Consider the following 27,612-nt stretch of genomic DNA (forward strand, 5'->3'; position numbering starts at 1 on the left):
TATAATAAACATCGCACACATTTTTGGTGGAGAGGGCTTTTGCGATATGGTTGAAAATGAAATTAGTGAATTAATTGATGGAGAAACAGATTTAAATGAGGAGGGACTGGTACAATTAACAGATGGCATCAAACCAAATGGCGGGGAAAGTTCTGCCGAAGATTCTGATTGTGATGAATCAGTTAAAGAATTCAGTTTAAAGAAATTAGCAGAAGGATTGGACTTGGCAAGAAAGTTAGGAAGTTATTTTACGGATAATGATCCCTCAATGGAGCGCTCAGGAAAATGCACGAGACAATTGGATATTTGTTTAGTGCCATATTATGAACTTAATAAAAAATTGCGGAATAGTGCAGAAAAATTGCAAAGTCTTATTACTGATTTTTTGATAACTAAACCAGCTGAAGTAGGCAATGAGAATTATACAAATGATGTCCAAGATATTTCCAGTGGTGACGACCTCCAGCCACTTAAAGAACATCTACGAAATGTTATTTCTGAAGACAGTGATGACAATTAAAATATGTGCTTTATTTTATTGTGTCTAAAACATTTATGCATTATGTGCAATGAAATTTATGTAAAATTCGTAATTTTTATAATTTTATACTATGTATTTGTCTCATAGTTTACGTTTTCTTAACTTACATGAATTACCCGAATTAAATAAAAATATTGTTTTTGTTGGATATGTCATTGTTTTTTATATAATTAAAAAAAAAAAAACGATTTCAGAAGCTAACCCTATTTTTTCTATGTGATCTAAGTCTCGTATAAAGCAATTTATATAATGCGGCATTTCTATGGAACCTAACATCTGCGTTATACGAGGTTTATGTACTTTTATCTAGTTTAAAAAATTCCACTGGGGGAAAGGGAAGGAGCATCTTTTTCTCTTCACTTTTAGTCTTGTCATTAAAAGTAACTGAACACACACGCAGATGGTTTTTTTTTTTTTTTTTTGTGCAGACATTGTCATTCTCAGTTACAAATAAAGATGCAACATCAAAGTTAACCAACAAAGCTTCATTCTTTAACATGTCTTTTATTCAATTTAAAAGTCTACAAAAATTTTCATGCAAGCAGTCTCTCAATGTTCTAACTGGATACTTTGCAAATTTTAAATGAGATAATATAATATTCACTTCAAAAAAAAATAATGGATGCTTGCACAAAATATCATCATCTTCATCAAATTCCTGACATGTACCCTAAAGCAGTATACAGAATATTAAGATAGTACTGCATGAAAAGTAACATCATTAATAACTTCCAATCAATAATTTTACTCCAAATTAAAATGTTATCTGTCAAGACTCCAATATTATCAGATCTTATATTTCTGTCTTCTAAGGCACTTTTTACTGTATCAATCCAAATAGATCTCTGTCTCCCTCTGGGTCCTCTTCCTGCCAGCCTGGGCAAAGAACACTTGTTTTGTTATTTTTTCCTTTCCATTCTGTTTAAGTGACCATACCACCTGAGATTAGCTTTACTAACACATTCCTGAATGCTAGCAATGTCAAGTTCTTTCCTCCTTTTTAATATGATACTGCCATCAATGTCATCTGTTCAGTCCACTAATCTTTCTCAGAACTCTCATATCTGTGATCTTCAGTCCTTGGTCAAGTGTTTTATCTCTAACCTAGTTTTCAGATCCGTAAGATAAAATTAGTTTGTACCTTATCATGTATACAGCTAATTTAGTGTTTTGACTAATTTCTCTATAATTCCATATAAATTTATTCAGCTGACTTCCTACTATACTAGCTTTGCTAATTCTGTTGTCTCTTTCCATATTTAATTTGCCATTTTCACTAAAAATTGTGTCTAAGAAGTGGAAATGTTTTACTTGTTCCCTAGGTTCTTCATTAAGAATATAGTTGATATTTTCAATATGACTATCAATTTTCATTATATGTTTTCTGTAAATTTTCATACCACTTTCCTGCATAATGTGATTCATATAGTTGATGAATAACAGAGAGGATAATGCACATCCTTGTTTCATACTTGATTTAGCATCAAACCTCCTGTACCTCCTTCAATTCTAAATGATGACCTACAACTCAAATGATAACTAAGTATTGCTTAATATAATGTTCCATTCACATCATATAACTGTGGTGTTTTGAATAGTTTTCCTCTTGGCACCTTGACATACGCCTTTTCCAGATATATGAAACTTAAATACTGATCCTTGCTATATTCCCTTGATTTCTCAACTATTTGTGTTTCAGTCAGTATAGATGGAGCCATTTGGTTGGAAAGACCTGGGTTTGATTCCTGCTCATGATGTGAGGAACCTTTATCTGTTCTCTTTCGACTAAAAATTAGTTTGCTGGTCTCATATGGATAGAGGGTTTTAGAAAGCTTCAATGCTACCAAAACATAGATCTGTCTTATTTCTTCACTTCATTACTAAACTTCCTTCTCCACTTGGATAAAATTTTGAATACTGTATTATCAAACCACGAGTATCATTCCCTAGCTATAATCTTTCTATGACTTATCCCTTCAGCTTTTCTTGGCGCAAAAACCTATTGTCCATGGCCTCCTCAGAATCCAAACAACTTATCTTCTTCTCTTCAAAACACTGCTTCTCATATGTACAACTCCTAGCACCACATAAATCCCAAATCCAGTCAACACCTTAATACTGTTTTTATATTTTAGGTGGTGCACTAAAAACTTCCTTATATTATGTCTACTGTCCAGAAGATAGTAATCTACTTTACAGATGAACCATCTCTTTCTATCTCCAATCATCTTCTCACATACACTATGTTTTTTGTATTATGTCTTTTCTTTTCTTTTTTTTTTTTAATAAGTGGGTTCACATACACTGCTCCACTGACCAGCTATCACCATTCCTCTACCTTCTTCTAAACATGTAAAAACCTGAACAGTCAACATCCATACACAGTTCAGCTGCAAACTGTGTAGAAATTCTTGACTTGATCATTTTCACTTTATTTCATCTAACGCTTGTATTGTGGAGAAAATTTCCAAATACAATTTTTCTCAAGGATTATAACCTCCAGCTGTTCATGAAACATATTAACAGATTCTTTCTTTCTCTTTAATGACTTGCTCATACAAGCCACTGTTGTGTTACAGGTTTTGTATTTTCTTGTGTGTGTGTGTGTGCATATATATATATACACACACACTCTCAGAAGATCACATCACGTGTCCTGAATAAAGTAACAATTCAAAATTTTTGTTATGATGTTACGTAGAATCTTGAAAAATGTATCTACTGGGGGGGGGGGGGATATATGTTTCATATAAAGACAATTATGTTCTTGCTTTACATGCCAAGAAACAGAGTTCTATTATTTTTTTCTGTTAATGCAAATTTTATCCTAGGAAAAGGATATTAATCGTGAATAAAAATTCCTCATTCAAATATGGCTAAACAGACAACATGTTAACTCCATAGAAAAATCAAGTGGAAGGAGACAAGTGATGGTAGAAATGAACTTTCTCCAGTGTGTTCATAATTAGATTATTGTGGAGACAGAGGAGAATCCATACTCCTTCAACTTCTTTAGTAAAATTTTCTTGAAAAGTATCCAAAATTCATGGTGAAATCAAAAATTTAAGGATGACAGCCAGGAAGTCTTTGGAAAGTAGTTATAGTGTTATCTCCAATAGAATGTTTGCAAAGAATGAAACATCAAAACTGACTATGATATCACAGCTGTCAAGGTGGAGATCTTTCACTTTAAAATGAAATCTGAGGTATTTTATTATATAACATAGAGATTTACTCATTACATTACTGAGTAGATTAGATAAAAATGTTGAGGACTTATAGTAAGACAAACAGTATCATTGAATACAGGGTACAGTATTTTAATGGATTTTTGGGAGTCCACATATGTGCCTGGACAATTCATCGCAGGAAAATTGATCACCAACAATTCATCGTGGAAAAATTAATAGCACAAAAATTAATTGCATGAAAATTCTTTGCAGATATGTGAAAAAAAAAGAAATATTTTATATATTATTTAATATTTCGATTATATTTAACTTTCTGAAAATTTTTATTCTATAAGTTATTAATATTTTTTATTACTACAGGCTCTGTAGATGAAATATTAATTGTTACAGAACTGGGATAGGATGGTTAGGGAGAAAGCTCATCATATTTAAGGATAATAGTTATATCCATAACTATTTCAGATTCCTATTATTTCTATTAACTATTCATTAATAGTTATTAGGGAGAATAAAATATTTAAGAATACTGTACTTAAGGAGAAAGGGCACAATATTTAAGAATATTTATTCTTCTAACTGTTCACTATTTTTCCATTGCGCGCATTTAGACACCCATCGAGGTGTGATATGTTTTTTTATCTGAACTAATTCAGAAGGCAATATGTTTCAGTTATTGAATATATGAGTATTTTGAAAATGACTCCACTTTTCCTGCATACAAAAGACATGTTATATGCTGCTATTGTTTACAGAGCTAGTTTAAGATAATAAGTTTTGAGTAATTAAATTAAAGAAAATGATAATGAAATTATGTAAATGCTATCTGCATAAGCTAAATTGCCATCTGCAGGTGCAATACTAGTCTTGCAAACAAACCAACCATGCTTTAAACTCATTCAACATATCTGCATTGACCATAATATCAGGCAAGGCATTCCACTCACCAACCACTCTCCATGCAAAGAACCTGCTCTATATGTCCATGCTCACATCCTCTTATATAGCTTCCAGGGATGTCCTCTTGTTACACCCCCCCCTCCCCAATGAAAACTTTCTTCCACATTAACCTGGTAACAATCCTTTATCAACTTAAATGTCTCAATCATATTACTTCACTTCCTTCTTTTAGCAAGGCTTTGCAAACTGCATTCCCTTAATCTGTCTTCATATTCTACATTCCAAAGGCCTTATACAATGGAACCAGAACCTCTTTTTTCTACATGTTAAGAATTTTCAACATCAGATCCTTGTCCACCACTACTTCAAGGTCTCGTCTTCTCAACTTCCTCTAAAATTTCTCCACCAAGTGTATACTTGCATCCCATTGTTTCCTACCAAATTTCAGAACCATACACTTTGCCTTGGTGACTTCTAGCTTACTTAGTTTTTCTTCATACACCTTTTGCTTGCTCACCATTAAGTGGTCTCTCACATTTCATTCTCTACACTTGAGCTTCTGATTTCATAATGAGGATGAAACATCCTGATGAATGGAATACCTCAACTATGTTCTCTGAAGCAGTTACCAATCTCCCACTTTCATCCATTAACATGGAATCTTACCATAATCATTCTTCTTTCTACTTGCCACATTAAAAAAAAAACCTCCTGAGGATTTTTCTTGGCCTGATTTGTTAATTTCTGCTCGTACTGCACTTTTGCTGTCCACACCAACTGATTCACACTCACTCTTTCCTGCTTATTATACTCTTCATCCATTTTACACCTATCCTATTCAGCCTTTTGACCTTCGGAATAGATTCACACATTGATGCTTATGTATTTGTTTGTCGGTTTCTAAGCAGCATTTATTTCCTTTCCACTCAACTCCTCATTCCATGCTATAACTCCAAACTTGTCATAATCACCAGCCTTGTACTTATATATCCTTTCTTTACAAAAGTCTTCATATTCACTTTCTGGTTCCAACCCAGGAGTTCACTTCATGATCAATCTCACCAACTGGAGAGATGCAAAACCCCACTCACAAATGCATCCTCTGATGAAATGATAAGACCTAAAACTCTCGATTCTTACATGTCCTCTTTTACATACTGCCTAAGATAGCGGTCTCTCAAGATTTTAATTTTCCTTATTCCCAAATGCTATCGCTTCATTCCAATCTATACTGCCATAATTAAAATCATCCATAATAATCACCCTTCCCTTGTTCGCTAACCCAAATTGCTTATACATTTCTTCATCACCTCTCTCCACATTCTCTGGCCTATTTCTTCTTGCCAACCTCACAACACACTGCCTCAAAACAAATGCCACTATTTCCCTCTTTCATATCTATCTTATGTGGACATAATTCCCTTGCTATCATTAGCATTACTTCTCCTCCCTTCTTGTTCTTTCTACACTAGCAAAAAAACAATGTATCCTTTCATTTCTAGTCCCATCAGGATTCAACCATATTTCACTTATTTGATTTTTGGATGAATAAACTCAGTCAATGAAACAATTTCAACTCCCTTATTTCTGATACTACACTCCTGGCATTTGTAAATAAACATAGCAATTCAGTTTTAGGTCTATAAAACAGTCCCACCCAAGCCACTTATTGGGTGCAATTTCCCCATCATACTTGCCCTTGCTCAATCATCTTAATTGCCACTCACTCCATATATCTGCTCAGTCTTGACTATCCCACTCACATCCTGATCTACTCCATTTCTATGATAATCATACCCAAACATACATTCACTACTACTTCCACATTCACTCTCCACATGCCTAGGGATCCCAGATACATTGGAAAAAAATACGGGACACTTATGACTGAGGGTGAAAGTTGCTTCTTCTGCAGCAAGATCCTTTTCCACTTTCCCCATCTCTTTCTTGGTAAAGAAACCACTGACTTTTGCATTTGTACCAGCTTGAGATGCAGATTTATGTCTTTTCGTAGCAATGTGCTGGGTAACGTCGGACTTTCCACCATGCTCGATGCTAAACAAGCCATCACAAACCGTACACTTCACTTTATCTGTCTCGCCCAATTTAGTAGATTTTTTTAAAAATGGAAATTGAGTTTTTAAAGCATCTGTATAACCACACTTCTTTTTCAGCATTTTCAACGTTTAACAGGACCACAGGAGAATTGATAAACCATACATTTTAAAAGCAGCTGTACAGTAATTAATACTCTGCAAGCAACCTGTTTCTCTCGGAGCAAGCTTCTAAAATGGTGTGGGTCAAGCGAACCGTTCCGTGCTATTTAAAGGTGAGCCAATATCACGGCACACGCCAAAATGTCAATGCACATGCGCACTGTTCTAACGAACGTATCATTGTTGCAGTGTTGCCATCACTCGCCTTGAGAAAATAACGTGTCTACAGTTCCCTGTAATGACGGAGAATGCTGTTTGTAATAGAATAGAAACTGTAACTCATCAATTTTGTTATTCAGTCTTGAACTCTAAAATGCAGGACAAAAAGCTGCCACGAAGAGTTTTCTCGGGACAACAGGCCGATCTCGTATTTCATGGGACATCTGGGGTCCCTACACATGCCATGTCTCCCTGTCAACCTGGACTCCCCAATTTCTCTTGCATTCCTGTTATTTCTTCATTTCTTACACTACTACTATTTACACTGCCAAGCACTTCAGTCTATTCCATTCCACTCTCCTGATCTTTCACTTCACCCTCTTACCTATGATCTCTTACTTGTACCACACACTGCACTTCCATCTATCAATGCTTTTTCTAATTCACTCTCTCCAAAGCCATTCAAATGCAATCCACCACTTCTGTGTAATTCCATTCTTCTCTCAAACACATCCACAAACTGCACTCCCTTCTCCTCACACAACTCTGCCAACATACCATTCATGATTCTTGCTCTCTGTCTCAACTCATCATTGTCATACCTTGGCAACACACTGACAACCTTTCCCATTATACTGTTATCTTTCACTATCTTCAATAACCTCCTGGTATCTGTCCTTATGTTCACCTAAATCATTTGTTCTCCCAACCACAACTAACTCTCTTGCTTCCTCCTTATATCCTTGTTTCCTCCAGTGCATGAATTATCTTGATCATTCTCCCTCTTGGATAGCAGACCTTATCGACTCTCATTAACCAATCCTAACAATGGAATCTCCATATGCTGCTGTTCTCGAGTCATTCATCACATCTTTTTCTCTTTTTTCTTTTGCATATTCTCCCTTTTTCCTCATCATATCCAGTGTATGAATTATCTTGTTCATTCTCCCTCCTAGATAGCAGACCTTATGGACTCTCTCATTAACCAATCCTAACAGTGGAATCTCCATATGCTGCTGTTCTCCTCAAGTCATTTGACATCTCTTTCTTCTTTCATCCTACTGTTTTGCACTCTTTCATTTGTTTCCACTAAACATTTACAAATAATCACTTCTTATATCTCTCAAATTCATTTTTCATTTTGAACAACTTTTTCTTGAAATCTTCCATTTCGGCAATATCACTATAACTCCCATAATCTCACTATCTCTTGTTCTGATGTGCTTGTCTTCTGTTTCCCCAATCTTACTTCCTTTTATTTCTTCATTCTTGCAATCTTTCATCCCCACAGTCTCACTAGCTTTCATTCTGTTTACAATTGTTTCATTTACGCTTTCATTCCTTCAGTCTGTTTTGCATTTGCTGATAACTCGCAGTATAACAAAATATCGTGCTTACTACAAATCCATACCTTCTCTTGTCTCCTGTTCAGGCTCTCTATAAACACATCTTTCAACTTTTGCCACATACACTCATGATATCAAATAATTTTCAAAAAGTCTACATCAATAACAGCATTTGATCTATTCGTCAAATAGTGAGTAGAGCTTGTGTGTGCACTGCGATTGTTCAAAGCAAGATTAAAAATTTCAATTAAAAAAAAGTCCAGTAACAATTCCACAAAAGCCAACAATCATGCAAGTGCACTATGCTATCAAAAGTAAACAATACTATACTAAAATGCAAGCAATATCAGCAATTATTACATTAAATGGCACCCATCTTTTCTGGACCCCTTTACCTATGTAATTTTGGAATATTTCTTTTTCTTGATATGTTTTCAGATGAGAAGACAGTGGCTTTCTTAGATTTTCTATATACAGAAAACCTATATTTATGGTAGATATACTCGTGATGATTCTATGTGCTACATCATAAAATTTGGGGTAGTCAATTACGACTACCAAATCTTATATTTCATATCTCATATCTTCAATTCTATAATGATTTTTTTCCCTATCATCACCCAGAGGCCCAAACTCACAAGGATTTTAGGTAAAAGGCTAGACCAAGAATTATCAAATTCAGAGTGTAGCTTCTGCTTATCATAAATTTAGATATTATAGTGGTTTTGGTGCCTCTGCTTCACTAGAAGTCCAACTAAATTATTAAAGATTTTATCTAAACAGGAATAGCTGGGATACTTAATTCAACACCATTAAAAATATTTCATCATCATCATCAAATTTCTGCCATGTACCCTCAAGGGGGTGTACAGAATATGATAGTACTTCATGAAAAATTTACATCATTACTAACTTTCCTATGTACAATTTTCCTCCAAATCAGTCTGTTAATTGTCAAGACTCCAACATTATTAGATCTTATATTTCTATCTTCTAAGGCACTTTTAACTGTATCAATCCACCTGTATCTTGGTCTTCCTCTGGGTCCTTTTCTTGCCAACCTGGCAGAGAACACTTGTTTTGCTAATCTTTCCTTGCCCATTCTGTTTAAGTGACTATACCACCTGAGATTAGCTCTGCTAATGCATTCCTGGATGCTACCAATGTCAAGTTCTTTCCTAATATCCTCGTTTTTAATATGATATTGCCATTGATGTCATCTTCATGCCCCTAATCTTTCTTAGGACTCATATCGCTGGTCTCTGGTCTTTGAACAAGTGTTTTACTTCTGACCCAGCTCTCAGATCCATAACTTAAAATTGGTTTGAACACTGTCTTGTATACAGCTAATTTAGTGTTTTGACTAATTTTTCTCTCATTCCATATAAATTTATTCAGGTGACTTCCTAACATACCAACTTTGTTGATTCTGTTGTCTATTTCCATATTTAATTTACCATCTTCACTAAAAATCATGCCTAAGTAGATAAAATGTTTTACTTGTTCTATAGGTTCTCCATTCACAATGCAGTTGATATTTTCAATGATTTCCTATTTTCACTGTCTTTGTCTTGTTGTTGCTGACCTTCATACCATATCTATTACAACAGTTATTCAATTTAGCCAGGGAATCTTGCAGACTTGTAGCGGATTTATTTAGAAGTATAACATCGTCCGCATAATAGAGTTGACATTAACATCTCCAATTTTTTTTTTATCAGGGATGCTTAAGGGTCAAAGCTGTATAACTGAGAGGCGACCTCCACATAGCCTTTAAAGGAATGCAAAGAACCAACCAGGGCTTCTGACCTAATGTCCAATCCTCACCTTCTCGTGGTATCCCCAGTTAGGTATATAACTGGATACTGAAAGAACGAGGATGGGCTGCAATTTGGGATTTAGCTGACCAAATTGTATTCTTATTGGCTTAAACCAAAATATAAAATGATGGTAAAAATATTTAATGTAACATATTTCATCATTAAGTTTCATAATACCATCATCATCATCATCAAATTCCTGCCATGTACCCTCAAGGGGTGTACAGGATATGACAGTACTACATGAAAAAATTACATCATTACTAACTTCCTATCTACAATTTTCCTCCAAATCAGTCTGTTACTTGTCAAGACTCCAACATTATCAGATCTTATATTTCTATCGTCTAAGGCACTTTGTACCATATCAATCCACCTATATCTTGGTCTTCCTCTGGGTCATTTTCCTGCCAACCTGGCAGAGAACACTTGTTTTGCTAATCTTTCCTCTCCCATTCTATTTAAGTGACCATACCATCTGAGATTAGCTCTGCTAATGCATTCCTGGATGCTGACAATGTCAAGTTCTTTCCTAATATCCTCATTTTTAATATGATATTGCCATTGATGCCATCTGTTCACGCCTCTAATCTTTCTCAGGACTCTCATATCTGCGGTCTCTAGTCTTTGGTCAAGTGTTTTACTTCTGACCCAGCTCTCAGATCCATAAGTTAAAATTTAGCTAATTCCGACTAATTTCTTTCTTATTCCATATGAATTTATTCAATTGACTTCCCACGATACCAGCTTTGCTGATTCTGTTGTCTATTTCTATATTTAGTTTACCATCTTCAGTAAAAATTGTGCCTAAGTAGCTGAAATGTTTTACTTGTTCCACAGGTTCTCCATTCACAACACAGTTGACATTTTCAATGATTCTGCCTATTTTCATTGTCTTTGTCTTTTTATTGCTGACCTTCATACCATATCTATTACAACAGCTATTCAATTTAGTCAGAGAATCTTGCAGACTTGTAGCGGATTTATTTAGAAGTATAACATCATCCGCATAAAGCAAAGAGCTGACATTAACATCTCCAATTTTGATATCAGGTTTAATACCACATTCCTTCATAATGTGATCCATATAGATAATGAATAACAGAGGGGATAATGTACATCCTTGTCTCACACCAGATTTAACATTAAACCATCTTCCTGTACTTCCTTCAATTCTAACTGCTGACTCACAACTCAAATAAAGACTAAGTATTGCTTGATATAATGTCCCATTGACACCATATAACTGCAGCGTATTGAATAGCTTCTCTCTTGGCACCTTGTCATATGCCTTTTCAAAAATCGACAAAACTTAAATACAGATCTTTGTTATATTCCCATGCTTTCTCGACTATTTGTCGTAAAGTGAAGATCTGATCCTGACAGCCTGTATTTGGCCTGAATCCAGCTTGATCTTCACCAAGCTTTTCTTCCACAATTCTTCTCAACCGTTTCTCAAGTATACTTGCATAGATCTTGCCAGGAACACTCAGTAGGGAAATACCTCTGTAATTCTGACATTCAGTTTTATTTCCCTTTTTATATATGGGTACTATGAGAGCTCTACTCCAATCATCGGGAATTCGTCCCTCTGTCCAGGCTTTCTGAACTATGCAGTGCAGCCACTGTAAGACTCTTACACCACCATACTTAAGCATTTCTGGTCGAATATCATCTACTCCTGCTGCCTTTCCACATTTCAAGCCTTTGATGGCTTTTTCTACTTCAAGTATGGATATGTATTCCTGACTGCATGCCTGGTCGGTGTTTTTTATCACTATGCTGTCATCACTGCTTGTTTCATTTAGCAGTTTTTCAAAGTAATTACTCCATACTTCAAGGATATCTTTTTCTCCTGTTTTCATTTCACCTTTATCATCTCTAATTCATTTTACAGCACTCTTTCCTCCATTCCTAAGCTTCTTCAACAACCTCCAGAATATTTTGCCACCTTCTTGATATTTATTTTCTATATTCTTGCCAAAGTCCTCCCATGACTTTTGTTTAGCTAGTTTTACACGGTGTTTAGCATTCTTACATTTGTCTCTGTATTCTGTAAGAGTAATAGCGGACTTATTTGCCTGGAACTTTTGATATGCTTTCTTCTTTTCCTTCACTGCCTCTTTAACTTCCTGTGTCCACCAGGGAGTTCTGATTTTTTTATCTTTGCACACAACCTCACCACATGCCTCTCTGGCAGAATCAATCAATGTTTCCTTCAGAGTTTGCCACTGAATCTCCAAGGTTTGATTCCTGTTCTCAAACTCTTTCATTTTCTTTTCAATAATATTTCTGCATTTTAGTCTACAGTTTACATCTGAGAGCTGCTCAACTTTTATTCGCTTTAAAACTTTCTTACATGTTATTCTTTTCAATATGAAATTCAATTTTATCCTGCTCAAGACTAAATAGTGATCACTTCCAATTTCAAATCCTCTGTACTACTGCATGCTATTCACGAATACTTCGCAACACTGTTTTCGGAAAAACAAAGCGAGGAACGGGACAGAAACAAATTCCTCCCATTCATACCTAAGATAACCCAGAAAGAGGCGGAAGAATTTGACATCCCGATAACAGCAGCAGAATTCAGGCAAACAGTAAGGCATTTACCAGACAAGAAATCCCCAGGAGAAGACGGTCTTATAAACGAATTTTACAAGCACTACTTCCAAAAATTCGAGCATTTATTTATGAGAATGACCCAAGAAATATACCAAACACAAATAAAACCAGACAGATTCAGCACAGATACATCACACTTATCCCGAAAACTTCAGACACAGAAAAATTAAAAGACATAAAGCAATGGAGAGGGATAACACTTTTAAACACCGATTACAAGATCATTCATAATACCATCTTTCCTTATTCATAGTACTGTCTACTAACCAGAATGCAGTATGTTAATCAGTGGATAATCACTGCAAACAATAGGTGGACTGTCCATTCATTTAAAGCATGATGATTTCTTTTCACATCTGTTTGTCATGACAACACTGCACTTTCTGACCACTGCACTTCAGTGAATGCAGAATATGAGCATAGATTACTACATAATCTTAACAATCAGTGAATTTTTGAACTTGGTTTATTCCAGTATGTTTTAAAAAAACAGCACTGCTGCTTATGGGAATCAACCGGAAAGTTTTTTTTTTTTTTTTTGGTAGTAGTCCATTATAGTAGTTTTTGCTATAATGTACTTAAATTTTAAAGTTCACTTTAAAATTTAAAGGGATGCTTAAGGGTCAAAGCTGTATAACTGAGAGGAGACTTCCACATAGCCTTTAAAAGAATGCAGAGAACCAGCCAGGGCTTCTAACCTAATGTACAATCCTCACCTTCTCGTGGCGTCACCCGGTTAAACAAGGCCACCATTGTTCTCGCCAGGGAACCAGGGCAAACAGTGAAAAGTCAGCTACTGAAACAAATCTGAAAGCACACCCCAACTCAACATCATCAGAGTTAAAGATCGGTACTATCAACATAAGAAGCTTGAATAGCAAAGAAATGTAGCTAGCTGAGGAATTAGATAAGTACCAGATCGACATAATAGGGGAGTCTGAAACAAAAAAGACCAAAACTGGTGAGATCTTTCTGAGCAATAAATACAAAATTTATATTCAGGCAATGACAATCAAGGAAAAGAAGGGGTAGCCATAGTATTCAACACTAAATACGAGGCTCATCTTCTTGAATGGCAAGCAGTCTCAATTACAGTGATGTGGGCAAATATCAGAATGGGGAACAGGACAATGAGACTTATTTTGTGCCTATGGTCCAACAGAAGGTTCTCCTAAGGTAGAAGTGGAGGAATTTTTTGAGGTTCTATAGAAAGCTATTGACACAATGAAAAAGAAAAGTTGGTCCTTGTTGGGGATCTAAATAGCAAAGTAGGAGGTGATTGTCAGACATACAAAAATGTTTTGGGAAAACTTGGAGAAAAGAGCAAAGCTAATAATAATGGCAAATACCTGCTGGATTTCTGCTCAGGACATGGACTGGTTATTACTAACAACATGTTCCAACATAAAAATGTGCACAAATTCACATGGAGAGAAGAGGCAAGAAATAAGAAAAGTCTCATTGACTATGTTATTGTTGATAGTGATGTTTTCTCCCTGGTGCAGGACACTAGAGCGTTCAGAGGATTTGAAATTGGAAGTGATCACTACTTAGTCTTGAGCAGGATAAAAATTGAATTTCATATTGAAAAGAATGACATGTAAGAAAGTTTTAAAGCGAATAGAAGTTGAGCAGCTCTCAGATGTGAACTGTAGACTAAAATACACAAAGATTATTAAAGAGAAAATGAAAGAGTTTGAGAATAGGAACCAAACCTTGGAGATTCAGTGGCAAGCCTTGAAGGAAACCCTGATTGATTCAACCAGAGAGGCATGTGGTTGATACAGGAAGTTAAAAAGGCACTGAAGGAAAAGAAGAAAGCATATCAAAAGTTCCTGGCAAATAAGTCAGAGTGTGCTCTTAGAGAATACAGAGACAAATGTCAGAAAGCTAAACACTGTGTAAAACTAGCTAAATAAAAGTCATGGGAGGACTTTGGCAAGAACATAGAAAATAAATATCAAGAAGGTGGCAAAATACTGTGTAAAACTAGCTAAATAAAAGTCATGGGAGGACTTTGGCAAGAACATAGAAAATAAATATCAAGAAGGTGGCAAAATATTCTGGAGGTTGTTGAAGAAGCATAAAAATGTTGGAAAGAGTGCTGTAAAAGGAGTTAGAGATGATAAAGGTGACATGAAAACAGGAGAAAAAATATCCTTGAAGTATGGAGTAATTACTTCGAAAAATTACTAAATGAAACAAGCAGTGATAGCACAGTGATAAAAACACTCAACAGACATACAGTCAAGAATACATACAAATACTTGAAGTAGAAAAAGCCATCAAAGGCTTGAAATGTGGAAAGGCAGCAGGAGTAGATGATATTTGACCAGAAATGCTGAAGTATGGTGGTATAAAAGTCTTACAGTGGCTGCACTGCATAGTTCAGAAGGCCTAGACAAAAGGAAAATTCCTGATTATTAGAGGAGAGCTCTAATAGTACACATATATAAAAAGGGAAATAAAACTGAATGTGAGAATTACAGAGGTATTTCTCTACTGAGTGTTCCTGCAAGATCTATGCAAGTATACATGAGAAACAGTTGAGAAGAACTGTGGAAGAAAAGCTTGGTGAAGAACAAGCTGGATTCAGGCCACATAGAGACTGTCAGGATCAGATCTTCACTTTACGACGATTAGCTGAGAAAGCATGGGAACATAACAAAGATCTTTATTTAAGTTTTGTCGATCTGGAAAAGGCATACAACAAGGTGCCAAGAGAGAAGCTATTCCATACACTACAGTTATATTATGTCAAAGGGGCATTATATCAAGCAATACTTAATCTTTATTTGAGTTGCAAGTCAGCAGTTAGAATTGAAGGAAGTACAGGAAGATGGTTTAATGTTAAATCTGGTGTGAGACAAGGATGTACATTATCGCCTCCGTTATTCATTATCTATACGGATCACATTATGAAGGAAAGTGGTATTAAACATGCTCTCAGAATTGGAGATGTTAATGTCAGCTTTTTGCTTTATGCAGACGATGTTATACTTCTAAATAAATTCTACAAGTTTGCAAGCTTCCCTGACTAAATTGAATAACTGTTGTAATAGAGATATTATGAAGGTCAGCAATAAAAAGACAAAGCCAATGAAAATAGGTAGAATTGTTGAAAATGTCAACTGTGTTGTGAATGGGGAACCTGTGGAACAAGTAAAACATTTCAGCTACTTAGGCACGATTTTTACTGAAGATGGTAAATTAAATATGGAAATAGACAACAGAATCAACAAAGCTGTATAGTAGGAAATCAATTGAATAAATTCATATGGAATAAGAGAGAAATTAGTCGGAACACTAAATTAGCTGTACACAAGACAGTGTTCAAACCAGTTTTAACTTATGGATCTGAGAGCTGGGTCAGAAGTAAAACACTTGACCAAAGACTAGAGACTGCAGATATGAGAGTTCTGAGAGAGATTAGAGACATGAACAGATGGCATCAATGGTAATATCATATTAAAAACAAGGATAATAGGAAAGAACTTAACATTGTCAGCATCCAGGAATGCGTTAGCAGAGCTATTCTCAGGTGGTATGGTCACTTGAACAGAATGGGCGAGGAAAGATTAGCAAAACAAGTGTTCTCTGCCAGGCTGCCAGAAAAATGACCCAGAGGAAGACCAAGATATAGGTGGAATGATACTGTACAAAGTGCCTTAGACAATAGAAATATAATATTTGATAATGTTAGAGTCTTGACAAGTAACAGACTGATTTGGAGGAAAATTGTAGATAGGAAGAGTTAGTAATGATGTAAATATTTCATGTAGTACTATTATATCCTGTACACCCCTTGAGGGTACATGTCAGGAATTTGATGATGATGAAAATTTAAAGTGATCACAACCACATGTATTTGTTAAATAATTTAACATTTAAAACTGAATCCAATTAAAGAGCATGATAAGTTATACTGTGAAACTGTTAATCACTGAATGTCATGATAATATGATTTAAAAGTTATAATTAAATGACATCATGATAAATGATACTCTGATACTGCTGGCTACCGAATCATAAATGATAATATATGTATCCTACATAATGTTATCAAGAAAATTTAAGTTTTGAAATAGTTTTGTAATTGCCACTTGGTTGTCAGGACAATGTATCTTCTATCCACTGAACAGATTATAGATTCAAATCATAACCACAATTATGGATAAGTTTGTGAATTTATTTAGGAAGTAGATTCTGGAGATCATCCAAGTTAGCACAATTGTAGTGCAATAGGGGATGAGGCTGGAAGGAGATGAACCGTAGAGAAGGAGAATTAGATAAGACTGTGGTCAGAGTTACTGGGGGGGGGGGATAGAAAAAATCAGTGTTGGAAGAATGAGGAGAATTGCCTGGTATATAATTCTTAAGGGACTAAAATACATTATTCGAGGAAAAGAGAATAAAAAGTATGTTATGAAAGTGGGATACGAGCGTTAAGTTATTACTATAGCAGCTTTATAGGAAAATAGACATTTTTTCATCAATTTTCAAATAATTAAAACTCACACCATTAATGCATCGTTTGCAGCAATATAAATTTCCTGAGCTTTAGCAGCAAATTCTGGAACATCAAAATTGTAATCATAGGATCGAATTTTACGTAAAGCCATGAAAGATTTCCCTTTTCTCTCGAGGAATTCCATTTTCTGCTTTGCTCCCTATAATTTATGATAAAAGATAAAAGGCAGAGAAATTATTAAAAAAATAAGGTAAACAAATACAGACAAACAAAAAAAGAGATACATCTAAGTACTTTTTTTCCCTCTCACAATGCAAGAAGATGCACACTTCTGAAAAGAACCAATTCTAAAACAATTAACAACACACAGGAAGTTGTAGTATTCGTATCTCATATTTAATGAAATATGAAATATTAAGTATCCTTAATATTTCATGGTTGACAATAGAATTCTCATAGCCTAAACTTTTTTTTTTTTTGAAGGGGGGGAAAGGGAATTGTTTTCAGTAAATGAATAAGAATGGAGGTTGTCCCATAGGGCAACAGGTAGAGGATATGAAAGAAGAGGATTGCAACAAGATGATGTCTTAAGAATTAAGGAGGAGAGGAAACTAATGCCACTGTTGATGAGTAGTGACACTATTGAAAATATCTGTAGAAAAATGAATGGAAAAGAAATCAATCATCAATCAATACATGGTCAGGGATCAGTATAACTGCACACTTCCATACTGAGTCTAGGATGTTTTTGGAGTTTTCAGTTATGCTATTGGAAATGAGAGAAACAATGTTCAGTATATTGATTTGTGTCGGCACAAGGTTAGCAGTTTGTACAGAGATAAAGTAATGCTTGAAGTAAAAGAGAAATCATAATTCTTGAATGGCAAGGAATTGCTAATGATGGTATATTTACAGTCTTTCAAAGAAAGACTGAAGATTACAGTTATTCTAAGAAGAGAGATCTTGTCTTGTCTGGGGATTTGGGTATTGTTGAATGTAAGAATGAAAGCAAAACGGTTCTTTTCAACAAGAAATAAATCATGGACGAGTTTTGCTAGCATTCAAGTTGACAAAATTATCAAACAAAACTTTAATAAAGAATCGTTAGAAGATCAGAATTCAGGTAGCAGAAGTAACTTCAGTTTTCTTTCTTTGTAGTGCAAAATTTTGAATAAAAAAAAGGGAGGGGGAGGGAAGCGTAATCTATAATCATTGGCAAAATTGTAAGTTGGATATGCAGTCAAGTAGTCACTAATATAGAAAAGGTACAAAGTAGATGAAAGAATGGAGCCTAACCTAACCTATCCAAAATTACAAGTAAAACGTAAGCAAGGAGAAAGCTGACAACAAGGTTGCATAAGACAGAAGATATACCATAACATGTGAGTTTACTTGAGGCTTAAACTGATCAAATGACTTAGTTATATTAAGTACAACTACTTAATTTTATCTCAAAATTAAGTTGAAAATCTATTGTGGTGATTTCCGCATTACTTTAGAAAGAACCAAAGTGAGAGGAATAGGACACCAATTTGAGGATAAAGATCATCTCTCTTCTTCTTAAGAATGGGCTAATTTCCAGTGGAATACGAAGAATATATAAGTTGACATGAAAAAAAAAAAAAAGGATTAATTCTGAAGCATAAACCTTCAGAACAATAACAAACAAATATACCATCAGGACTAGGAGAATTTTTGGTACTAAATGAACCTTCTGATTATTGCTTCCTTATGAAAAATCAGAAGGAATTGAATGGTGTTAGTCTGGAATGGAAAAAAGTCATTTTCAAGATCATCAATGAAAGAATTGGAGGAAAAGTAGGAAGCCAGAAGATTGGATTTTTCTGTGGTTAACAATACAAAGGATTGTCTGAGTATAGAAGATACTATACCATCTAATACATAATACACAGGATTTCTGTCTGTAAGTATACATGTGTAGTCTGCACGGTTAGCTGAGTGGCTATGTGCTTTGCAACCATATGCCTGGGAAAGTAATGTCCTGGGCTCAATTCCTGTTGCTGATGAGAGGAGCCTATTATCTTTCTCAGAAAGGAAAGTTAGCCGGTCTTGGGCGTGGACTGCAAGGTTTTTCTCCCTAGTTTATCTGGAGTTTTTCATCCCTCAAGCAGGCAAACCGGCCTTGAGAACTCAATGCTTCTACAGACATAGGAGGATTGTCTGGGTATAGAAGACGCTATACCATTTAATCCATAATACACAGGATTTCTGTCTGTTAGTATACATGTGTAGTCTGCGCAGTTAGCCGAGTGGCTATGTGCTTCGCAATCATATGCCTGGGAAAGAATGTTAGCCGTATGCATTGGGAGGCATAGGGCTAACCTTACTTCGTATAACAGCTGCAGTTAAATGAATAGAAAACCCTTGACACTGCAAAAAAAGAGTGGGAGGGAAACGTAATCTATAATCATTGGCAAAATTGTAAGTTGGATATGCAGTCAAGTGGAAAGGAAGAAGAATAAGTATACATACATATGTGTGTGTTCCAGTTGACCTGTTTTGCAGGAGGGAAAACCTGAGTATATGGGAGAAAAAAATCCTACTACTTATGTATGAGACCAGCTAACTCACCTTCATTTGAAAAGTTCATATGCAGGAAGAAAGTCTTTTCCAATTCAAGGGTGCATGTCCTGTTGTTCTTCTAATTGTGCTAAGGAAGTACCAAGTTATAGCCAATAACTTTGCCAAGCATGACTGCCAAACGAATACAATTCAAATTTCTTGCTATTGGCATTTTCAACATCAGTTTTTGAATGTACCGATACTTTGGCGATAACTATTTTGAGCTTAATCTAATAGGTAAGAAAGGAAAATGGAGATTTAAATGACAATGAGTTGCAATATACTTAAATCTTCTCTTGAATGGCATTCATGCAATGGTTCACAGAAAATTTTTTAGAGGGAAATTGAATTCCAAAATACATGGGTATCCTATATGTGAAAGCATCTCATCTTTGGAATTAGTTTGGTAAAAAAATAACATCACATCTGGACGAGTGTCTTAACTGCACAGATAAAGTGAAAGTTTACAAAATAAACACTCCTAAATTTGGTGCCTAAAACTGGCAGAGTGGTTAGGGAGTAACCCTAACCACTCTATGCCAATTTCATAAAAATTAATATTCTATCTACATAGGCTGCAGTATCTTAGAGAGAGAAAAAAAAGAAAAAAAAAAAAAAAAGGAAGAATGTTTTAAGAAATAAATAGAAATCAAGGAACTTGCCAATCAGTAAAATACAAAATATTAATTTCACTTTATACAGAATAAAATTATTATAAAAAATGCTAAAAAAATCTAATTAAATGACACAGAAATACATAAAGAAACTATATTTTTTTCAAAAACATTTCTTGATTTTTTTTTTTCTTGCTGAATTTTCTCAATAATAGATTTTCTTGTGATTAATTTTCAGCAAACATGTAGCCATGTCACACAATTCTTAACAAAGGCATAGAAAGAGAGAATAATTTAAAATAGAACAGGGTAATAAATGTTACCATTTTATAATCTTTTCTTTTAGTGTTGCACAGTGATCAGCATTCATTTTAGAAATTATGGACTTTACAACCTTTATACATAACTCTTTTAATTTCCCGACGCTTCAATCTTCATATTAAGATCATTCATTATCATGAGTATATACAAATATACAAGGACAAGCTGAGTTACATTATACACAGTAAGCTAAAGAAACAATGATTTGATCACCGGTTATTCGACTGGCATGATTTCTAGTGAAAAAATTAAAATTAAAAAATAAAAATTACAAATTAATTAATTATTTAGAAACTACATCAAAGCTAAATTCTATTTAAGATGACATGCTTTTTTACTAAATAATTTAAGGAAATTACAACGTAAACTAGGATATACATTAAAATAAATTTTAATATACTTCAATATTTCGGCAACGTCACGTTGCCATTTTCAAGGAACTTAAGAACAAGATACGTGCACACAGGCACAACAAACAGTAAATGAGGAAGAAGCAGGAAGGTATTATATCTCCTGAAGTCCTGATGGTACCCCCCTAGCGGGCAATGTTGGTATTCTTGGGCGATTGCGCTGAAGGTCTTCTGATGTAGGTTTCCCAAATTTGAGGCAGTCTCATGCAGCCAAATTTGTTGAGGTTTGGATCGTTTCTTAGGGCTGAAGCTGATTCCATGAAAAGCCTGGAATCAGCTTGAGAATGTGGTTTAGTTTTGTGGTTAGGGCATTGTCATTTCAACAGATGAGTTTAGCCTGTTGTGTAGTGTCTTAACGACTTCATATTGTTGAGAGGAGGGGTGGTGGGATTGTTGGTGAATGTATCTGCCTGTATGGGTGGGTTTTCTATAGACTGAGAAAATCAAGATTCCACCAGGCTGGCAGGTGACTAGTGTTTCTAAGAAAGAAGGGCAGTTGTTTTTTTCCTCTTCCAGGGTGAATTTGATTCTATGGTGTTGGTTGTTTAAGTGTGTTAGGAAGGAGAGGAGTGCATCGGAGCCATGTGGCCAAATAGCGAACACATCATCAACATAGCGAAGCTAAATGTTGGTTTTTGTGGGGAAGAGTTTAAGGCTTTCTCTTCAAAAGTCTCCATATAAAAGTTGGCCAAGGGTGGGGAGAGTGGAGAACCCATGGGTGTCCCCTCTATTTGTTTGTAGAATTTTCCTTGCCAAACAAAATAACCTAAGTATATTGTGAACTGAAATAGGGCTGTGATATCAGGAGGAAATTTAGCTTGGATTAGCTTTAAGGATTCTTTGAGTGGACATTTGTGAATAAGGAGGAGACATCAAAACTGACCATTATGTCAGTGTGTTTGAGTGTAAGGTTTTCTATGCTGGCTTTGAAGTGGGCTGAGTTTTTTATGCATGAAGGTGTGTTGCCAGTATAGTGTGAAAGAGCTTTGGCCAAATGTTTAGCTAGTTTGTATGTGGAGGAATCAATGCCATCCACTATGGGACATAATATCACAGCCCTATTTCAGTTCACAATGAACTCAGGTTATTTTGTTTGGCAAGGAAAATTCTACAAACAAATATAGAGGGCACAGCCATGCGTTCTCCACTCTCCTCACCCTTGGCCAACTTTTATATGGAGACTTCTGAAGAGAAAGCCTTCAACTCTGCCCCACAAAAACCAACCATTTGGTTTCGCTATGTTGATGTGTTCACTATTTGGCGACATGGCTCCGATGCACTCCTCTCCTTCCTAACACACTTAAACAAACAACCCCCCAGAATCAAATTCACCCTGGAAGAGGAAAAAAACAACAGCCTTCCTTTCTTAGACACAATAGTCACCTGCCAGCCTGATGGAACCTTGGTTTTCTCAGTCTATAGAAAACCCACCCATACAGGCAGATACATTCACCAACAATCCCACCACCCCTCCTCGCAACAATATGGAGTCATTAAGACACTACACAACAGGGCTAAACTTATCTGTTCAAATGACAATGCCCTAACCACATTCTCAACACTTTCTCAGCCAATGGCTACCCCCCTAAAAAAAATCCAAAAAATATTGAAACCAGTAAACCACAACCCCCCCACCCCCCCTCATAACAAGGATTACTCTAAATCCATCACCATACCCTATATCCGAGGCACCTTGGAGAAAAATTACAAAAATCTTAGAAAAACATGACTTAACTTCTTGTTACAGACCATATAAAAAATTGGCATCCCTTATCTGCTCTACTAAAGACCTCCCACCTCCTAGACCTACCTGGTGTATACCAGGTCCCTTGCAGCTGTAAGCTGTCCTACTTTGGCCAAACAGGCAGGACAGCAAATATCAGAATTTTAGAACACAAGGACTACATCCGGTTTCACCAATACAGCCACTCTGGTCTTGCTGACCATGCGCTGGATACCTGCCATAGAATACAGTGGAAGAAAGCCACGATAATACACCGTAGTAAATACAAATATGAAAGGCTTTTCATGGAATCAGCTTCAGCCCTAAGAAACAATCCGAACCTCAACAAATTTGGCTGCATGAGACTGCCTCAAATTTGGGAAACCTACATCAGAAGACCTTCAGCCCAATTGCCCAAGAATACCAACATTGCCCACTAGGGGGCACCATCAGGACTTGAGGAGAAATAATACCTTCCTGCTTCTTCCTCACTTACTGTTTGTTGTGCCTGCGTGTAGATGTCTTGTTCTTAAGTTCCTTGAAAATGGCAATGTGATGTTGCAGAAATATTGAAGTATATTAAAATTTATTTTAATGTATATCCTAGTTTACATTGTAATTTCCTTAAATTATTTAGTAAAAAATGTATAACCAACGTCTAAGTCTTTCCACGAGAATTAAGATAACACGAGAAAAACATTCCTTCTTATAGATAGTCTTCTTTCAGTAACAATGGTGTCCTATTTTTAACATTACAACTGTTATTTTAGATTTAGGATTCTGGATTATCTACAGTCCTGTTTATAGTTAACTCTTAGAGAGAAAGGTTCCGTGGGTAGATTATGTGCTTTCCATATGCTTGGGATTTTTAGACCATCATTATTGTTCAGATTGGGGTGGTCGATAAGAATCTCACAGGATTCCTTAAATTTGCGTTCATACCAAGTTTTGGTGTGATGTAAACAACTGGTACTTTTCCAGTCAATTCTATGTAAAGTGTTCAGGGCATCATGATCAGAAAGGCCAGCTTCACCATAGTTATTATATTTAATGTGTCGTTTATGTTCTTTTGTCCGATAGGAATTGTGCGTCTTGTCCCCCCCCCCCCCCCCCCCGTATGGAATATTACAGGTGCAATAAATACAGTATACACCAGGGTGGGCCAGTGGAGGGAGTGGGTCTTTGGATGAGTTGAGTAAGCGTTTTAATTTTGCAGGAGGTTTAAAGGTGGTTTTGAGGTTGTATTTTTGTAGTATTCTGTTTATTTTATCTGATGTCCCTTTAATGTAAGGAATGGTTATAGTTTTATTGTAGTCTGGTTTATCTTTGTTTTTTATCGAGGTCTTGTAGAGAATTTTGTTAATAGTGTTTTGGCTGTAACCATTTTTTAGAAAAGCGTTGCTGGTAACTTTAAATTCGTCTTTCAGCGCATGTTCATTGGAGCAGATCTTCAAAGCCCTGTTTTTTAGAGTATTAATGACACCTAGTTTCTGTGTTGGGTGGTGGTAGGAGTTTGTGTGGGTTTTAGGTAAACAGTGAAGGAAAGACTACCAGAAGGAAGACGTGTGACAAGTGTATCTAGAAACGGAAGTGTGTTCTGTTTTTCAATCTCAATTGTGAACTATATGCATTTGTGCTGTTTGTTTAGGTAGCTAAGGAAAGTGTCTAGCGGCCATGGGAACAAATCGTGAAAACATCGTCAATGTATCTAAGCCAGACTTTGGGTTTTAAAGGAGAGGAATCTAGAACATGTTGCTCAAAATGTTCCATATAAAAGTTTGCAATTGGGGGGGGGGATGATAATGACAAGCCCATGGCTGTGCCTTCTTTTTGTAGATAGAAAGCATTTTGCCATACAAAATAACCAGAACGTAATACATACACAAAGAGTACCTGTGATATCTGGAGGGAATTTGTTCTGTAAAAGAAGAATTGTGTCATTGATCGGGACATTCGTAAAGAGAGCAGAGACGTCAAAACTGACTAATAAATCATCTTTTTCTAATGTAATGTAATGTCTTTGATTATGTTTATGAAGTGTTGTGTGTGTTTCTGATATAGGAGGGGGAATGACCTACCAACTCCTTGAGCGTTGCCGCTAATTTCTTGGCTAGGTGATAATTTGGGCTATCTATACCTTCGACTATCGGCCGGAGTGGTGTGTTTTGTTTGTGTATCTGGTAGTCCGTAAATTCTCGGGGAACGAGCGTAGTGTGGAAGTAGTTTTTTTGACTGTATCTTCAGGCCATGTAGTAATTGATTTAAGTAGTTTCTTTGTTTTCTTTTTTATTCTATTGGTTGGGACGTAGTTAACACATTGGTATGTACTATTGTCCAAGACTAGCAGATTAATTTTTTCTAAATAAGTGGTTCAGTTTAGAATAATGGTGGCGCTTCCTTTATCGACTCTAGTTATTCTGATGTTCGGATTTGATTTTAATGATTTCACCGCCGTTAATTCGTGTTTCATTAAGTTGCTTGTTATTGTTTTCTTATGATTTATATTTAAAATGTTGGCGGTTTCTAAACGTATTTTGTCTGCTATGTTATTTGGGATGAATCTTAAGCCTCTTTCAATATTACAAATAAAATCTAGTTTGTTCATCAATCTGGGTGCTATGGCAAAATTAGACCATTGCTGAGTAGCGAGAGTTCATCTTTGTGTAAGGCGTGGTCGGAAAGGTTAATTACATTACTGTTACCTACAAGCGATTGGTGGCTCCTGTTGCTTCTTGCTGGTTGTTAACTTTCACTGTGGAGAAATTCGAATATGTCAGTTGGTTTTTGTTGATCTTTTAGTCTATGAAATTTGGATATGAGGTTTTCTTTCTTAGTTTGAAAGATATGGTTCGGCGTGTTGTCCGTAATCTTTTCGAGGATAATCCAAATATCTGCGTTCAAATAACTATAAAGTTCAGATTTTACATTTTGTACATGGTTTTGAGTAACGGCCAAGTTTTTTTCTCGTAGCCTGGATCTGTTCTCTGAGTAACGCTAACTCCATGTGGTGGTATATTCGTTGTACCTTTGTTGAAGTAAATTTTCTCTTTAATTTGATGCAATTCGGAATGATATTGCTGTCCCTACACAATTTTAAAAAAGCCAGTCGATTGATCAAACCAGAAAAATGAATCTTCAGCTTACCGTATTGATTGAATCGCTTGTGGGTCGAATTTCTATGAATTATCAGAATCCTTTCTTTTAGTGTTGCACGGTGATCAGCATTCATTTTAGAAATTATGGACTTTACAACATTGCTATAAATAACTCTTTTAATTTCCTAAAGTTTCAATCTTCATATTAAGATCATCATCTGGAGTATATACAAATATACAAGGACAAGCTGAGTTACATTACACACAGTAAGCTAAAGAAATAATTATTTGATCACTGGTTATTCTACTGCAGAATTCACCGAACAGAAAAACCTTTGCAAATTAGGAGGCTGTCAAAAGACACCTGGATCAGTTTTTCGCCAGTAAACCTCAGGAGTTTTATGTAACGTGGCATAATGAAGTTGGTGGATAGATGGCAAGAGGTCATTGATAAAGAGGGTCAATTTATAACTGACTAGTATGCATTATATATATTAAATAAAATGTGTTTCATTCCACTCTGAAAAACCGAATGAACTTATTTGCCAACACAATATTTCTTTTTCAAATGTGCAGTAATTTCATCTTTGTGCCGCAAGAAAATACCCAACAATAATAATAATATATAGTATTTTCTTATCTTCTTCATACCAATGAAGATATGAAGAAGAAAATTTAATTTACCAAATTTAATTTACAATGTTCTTTGTGTGACTTTTTTCTTGACTACTTGTATTAGAAACTATAACTCATTTTTTTAAGAAATGTTAGTCAAGAGAGTAATATTTATTATCCGACTAGTTTCACCGATTTTTGCTATCGGCATCTTCAGGGATACAATTGGAAGCGATATGAAGGTAACAGACTAGGTTTTAACTGATTCTAATTCATACAAAATTAGTACTGTGCATGAGACAATACGCGTGTCGCAGGTGCATGATTTATTGGTTGAGAGATATAATGTAATTGGTGTGAAAGTTCATTTCTTTAGTGTTTAGTGATCTAATTAAAGTTTTCCAAATATCAGGTAGGATTAGACCTTGATTCTTATTTAGGTTTCCTGTTGAATGGGCGACTATAGCAGCTTCCTTGAAGGTTCTGGAATGGTAGTTCTCTTCTATATAGGGCATATGACTCTTATCCCACTGAATAAAATGGTTGGTAGTGGCGAAGTGGGAAGAAAGGCCTGAAATATCTTGTCTGTTGTTTCTAACATAGCCTATGTGCTCCTTCTGTCTCGTTTCGAAGCTTCTAGAGGTCACCAATGTAACTAACACCACAGGAACAAGGTATATGTATACTCCAGAGTACTTGTAGAATGGATGAGGGTCTTTCGATGATCTTAAAAATTTCCGAATAGTGTTGACTGGCTTGAATGTTACTCTAATATTGTGTGATTTTAGAAGGATAGCCAATTTTTTGGAAATGGTGCTCACAAATGGAATACTTACAGTGCTGATGTATTGGGTGTCCTCACGTTCTTTGTGGTATATCTGTAAAGAGAATCTTGTTGATGAGTCTTTTAGGATAACCATTTAAGCTCTCTGGATATTGTAGTTAATTCTTCTTGTAAGTCATCTTGGTTTGGGGTATACTGTAT

The 27,612-nt window shown here is 35.5% G+C and overlaps 1 protein-coding gene across 1 annotated transcript in view; it reads right to left on the minus strand.

The window, feature by feature from the left end:
* The window catches only part of mRpL45 (mitochondrial ribosomal protein L45), a 130,310-nt gene that overhangs the window by 44,981 nt on the left and 57,717 nt on the right, over positions 1–27,612 (minus strand). The window contains exon 5 of the mRNA XM_090405615.1: positions 17,314–17,465. Coding sequence (XP_090261741.1) covers positions 17,314–17,465 — 152 coding nt within the window. The remainder of the gene's footprint in view (positions 1–17,313; positions 17,466–27,612) is intronic.

This window comes from Typopeltis vanoorti, chromosome 15 (assembly GCF_054136105.1).
Source record: "Typopeltis vanoorti isolate ZY-2024b chromosome 15, IOZ_Tvanoo_1.0, whole genome shotgun sequence".
Taxonomy (NCBI): domain Eukaryota; kingdom Metazoa; phylum Arthropoda; class Arachnida; order Uropygi; family Thelyphonidae; genus Typopeltis; species Typopeltis vanoorti.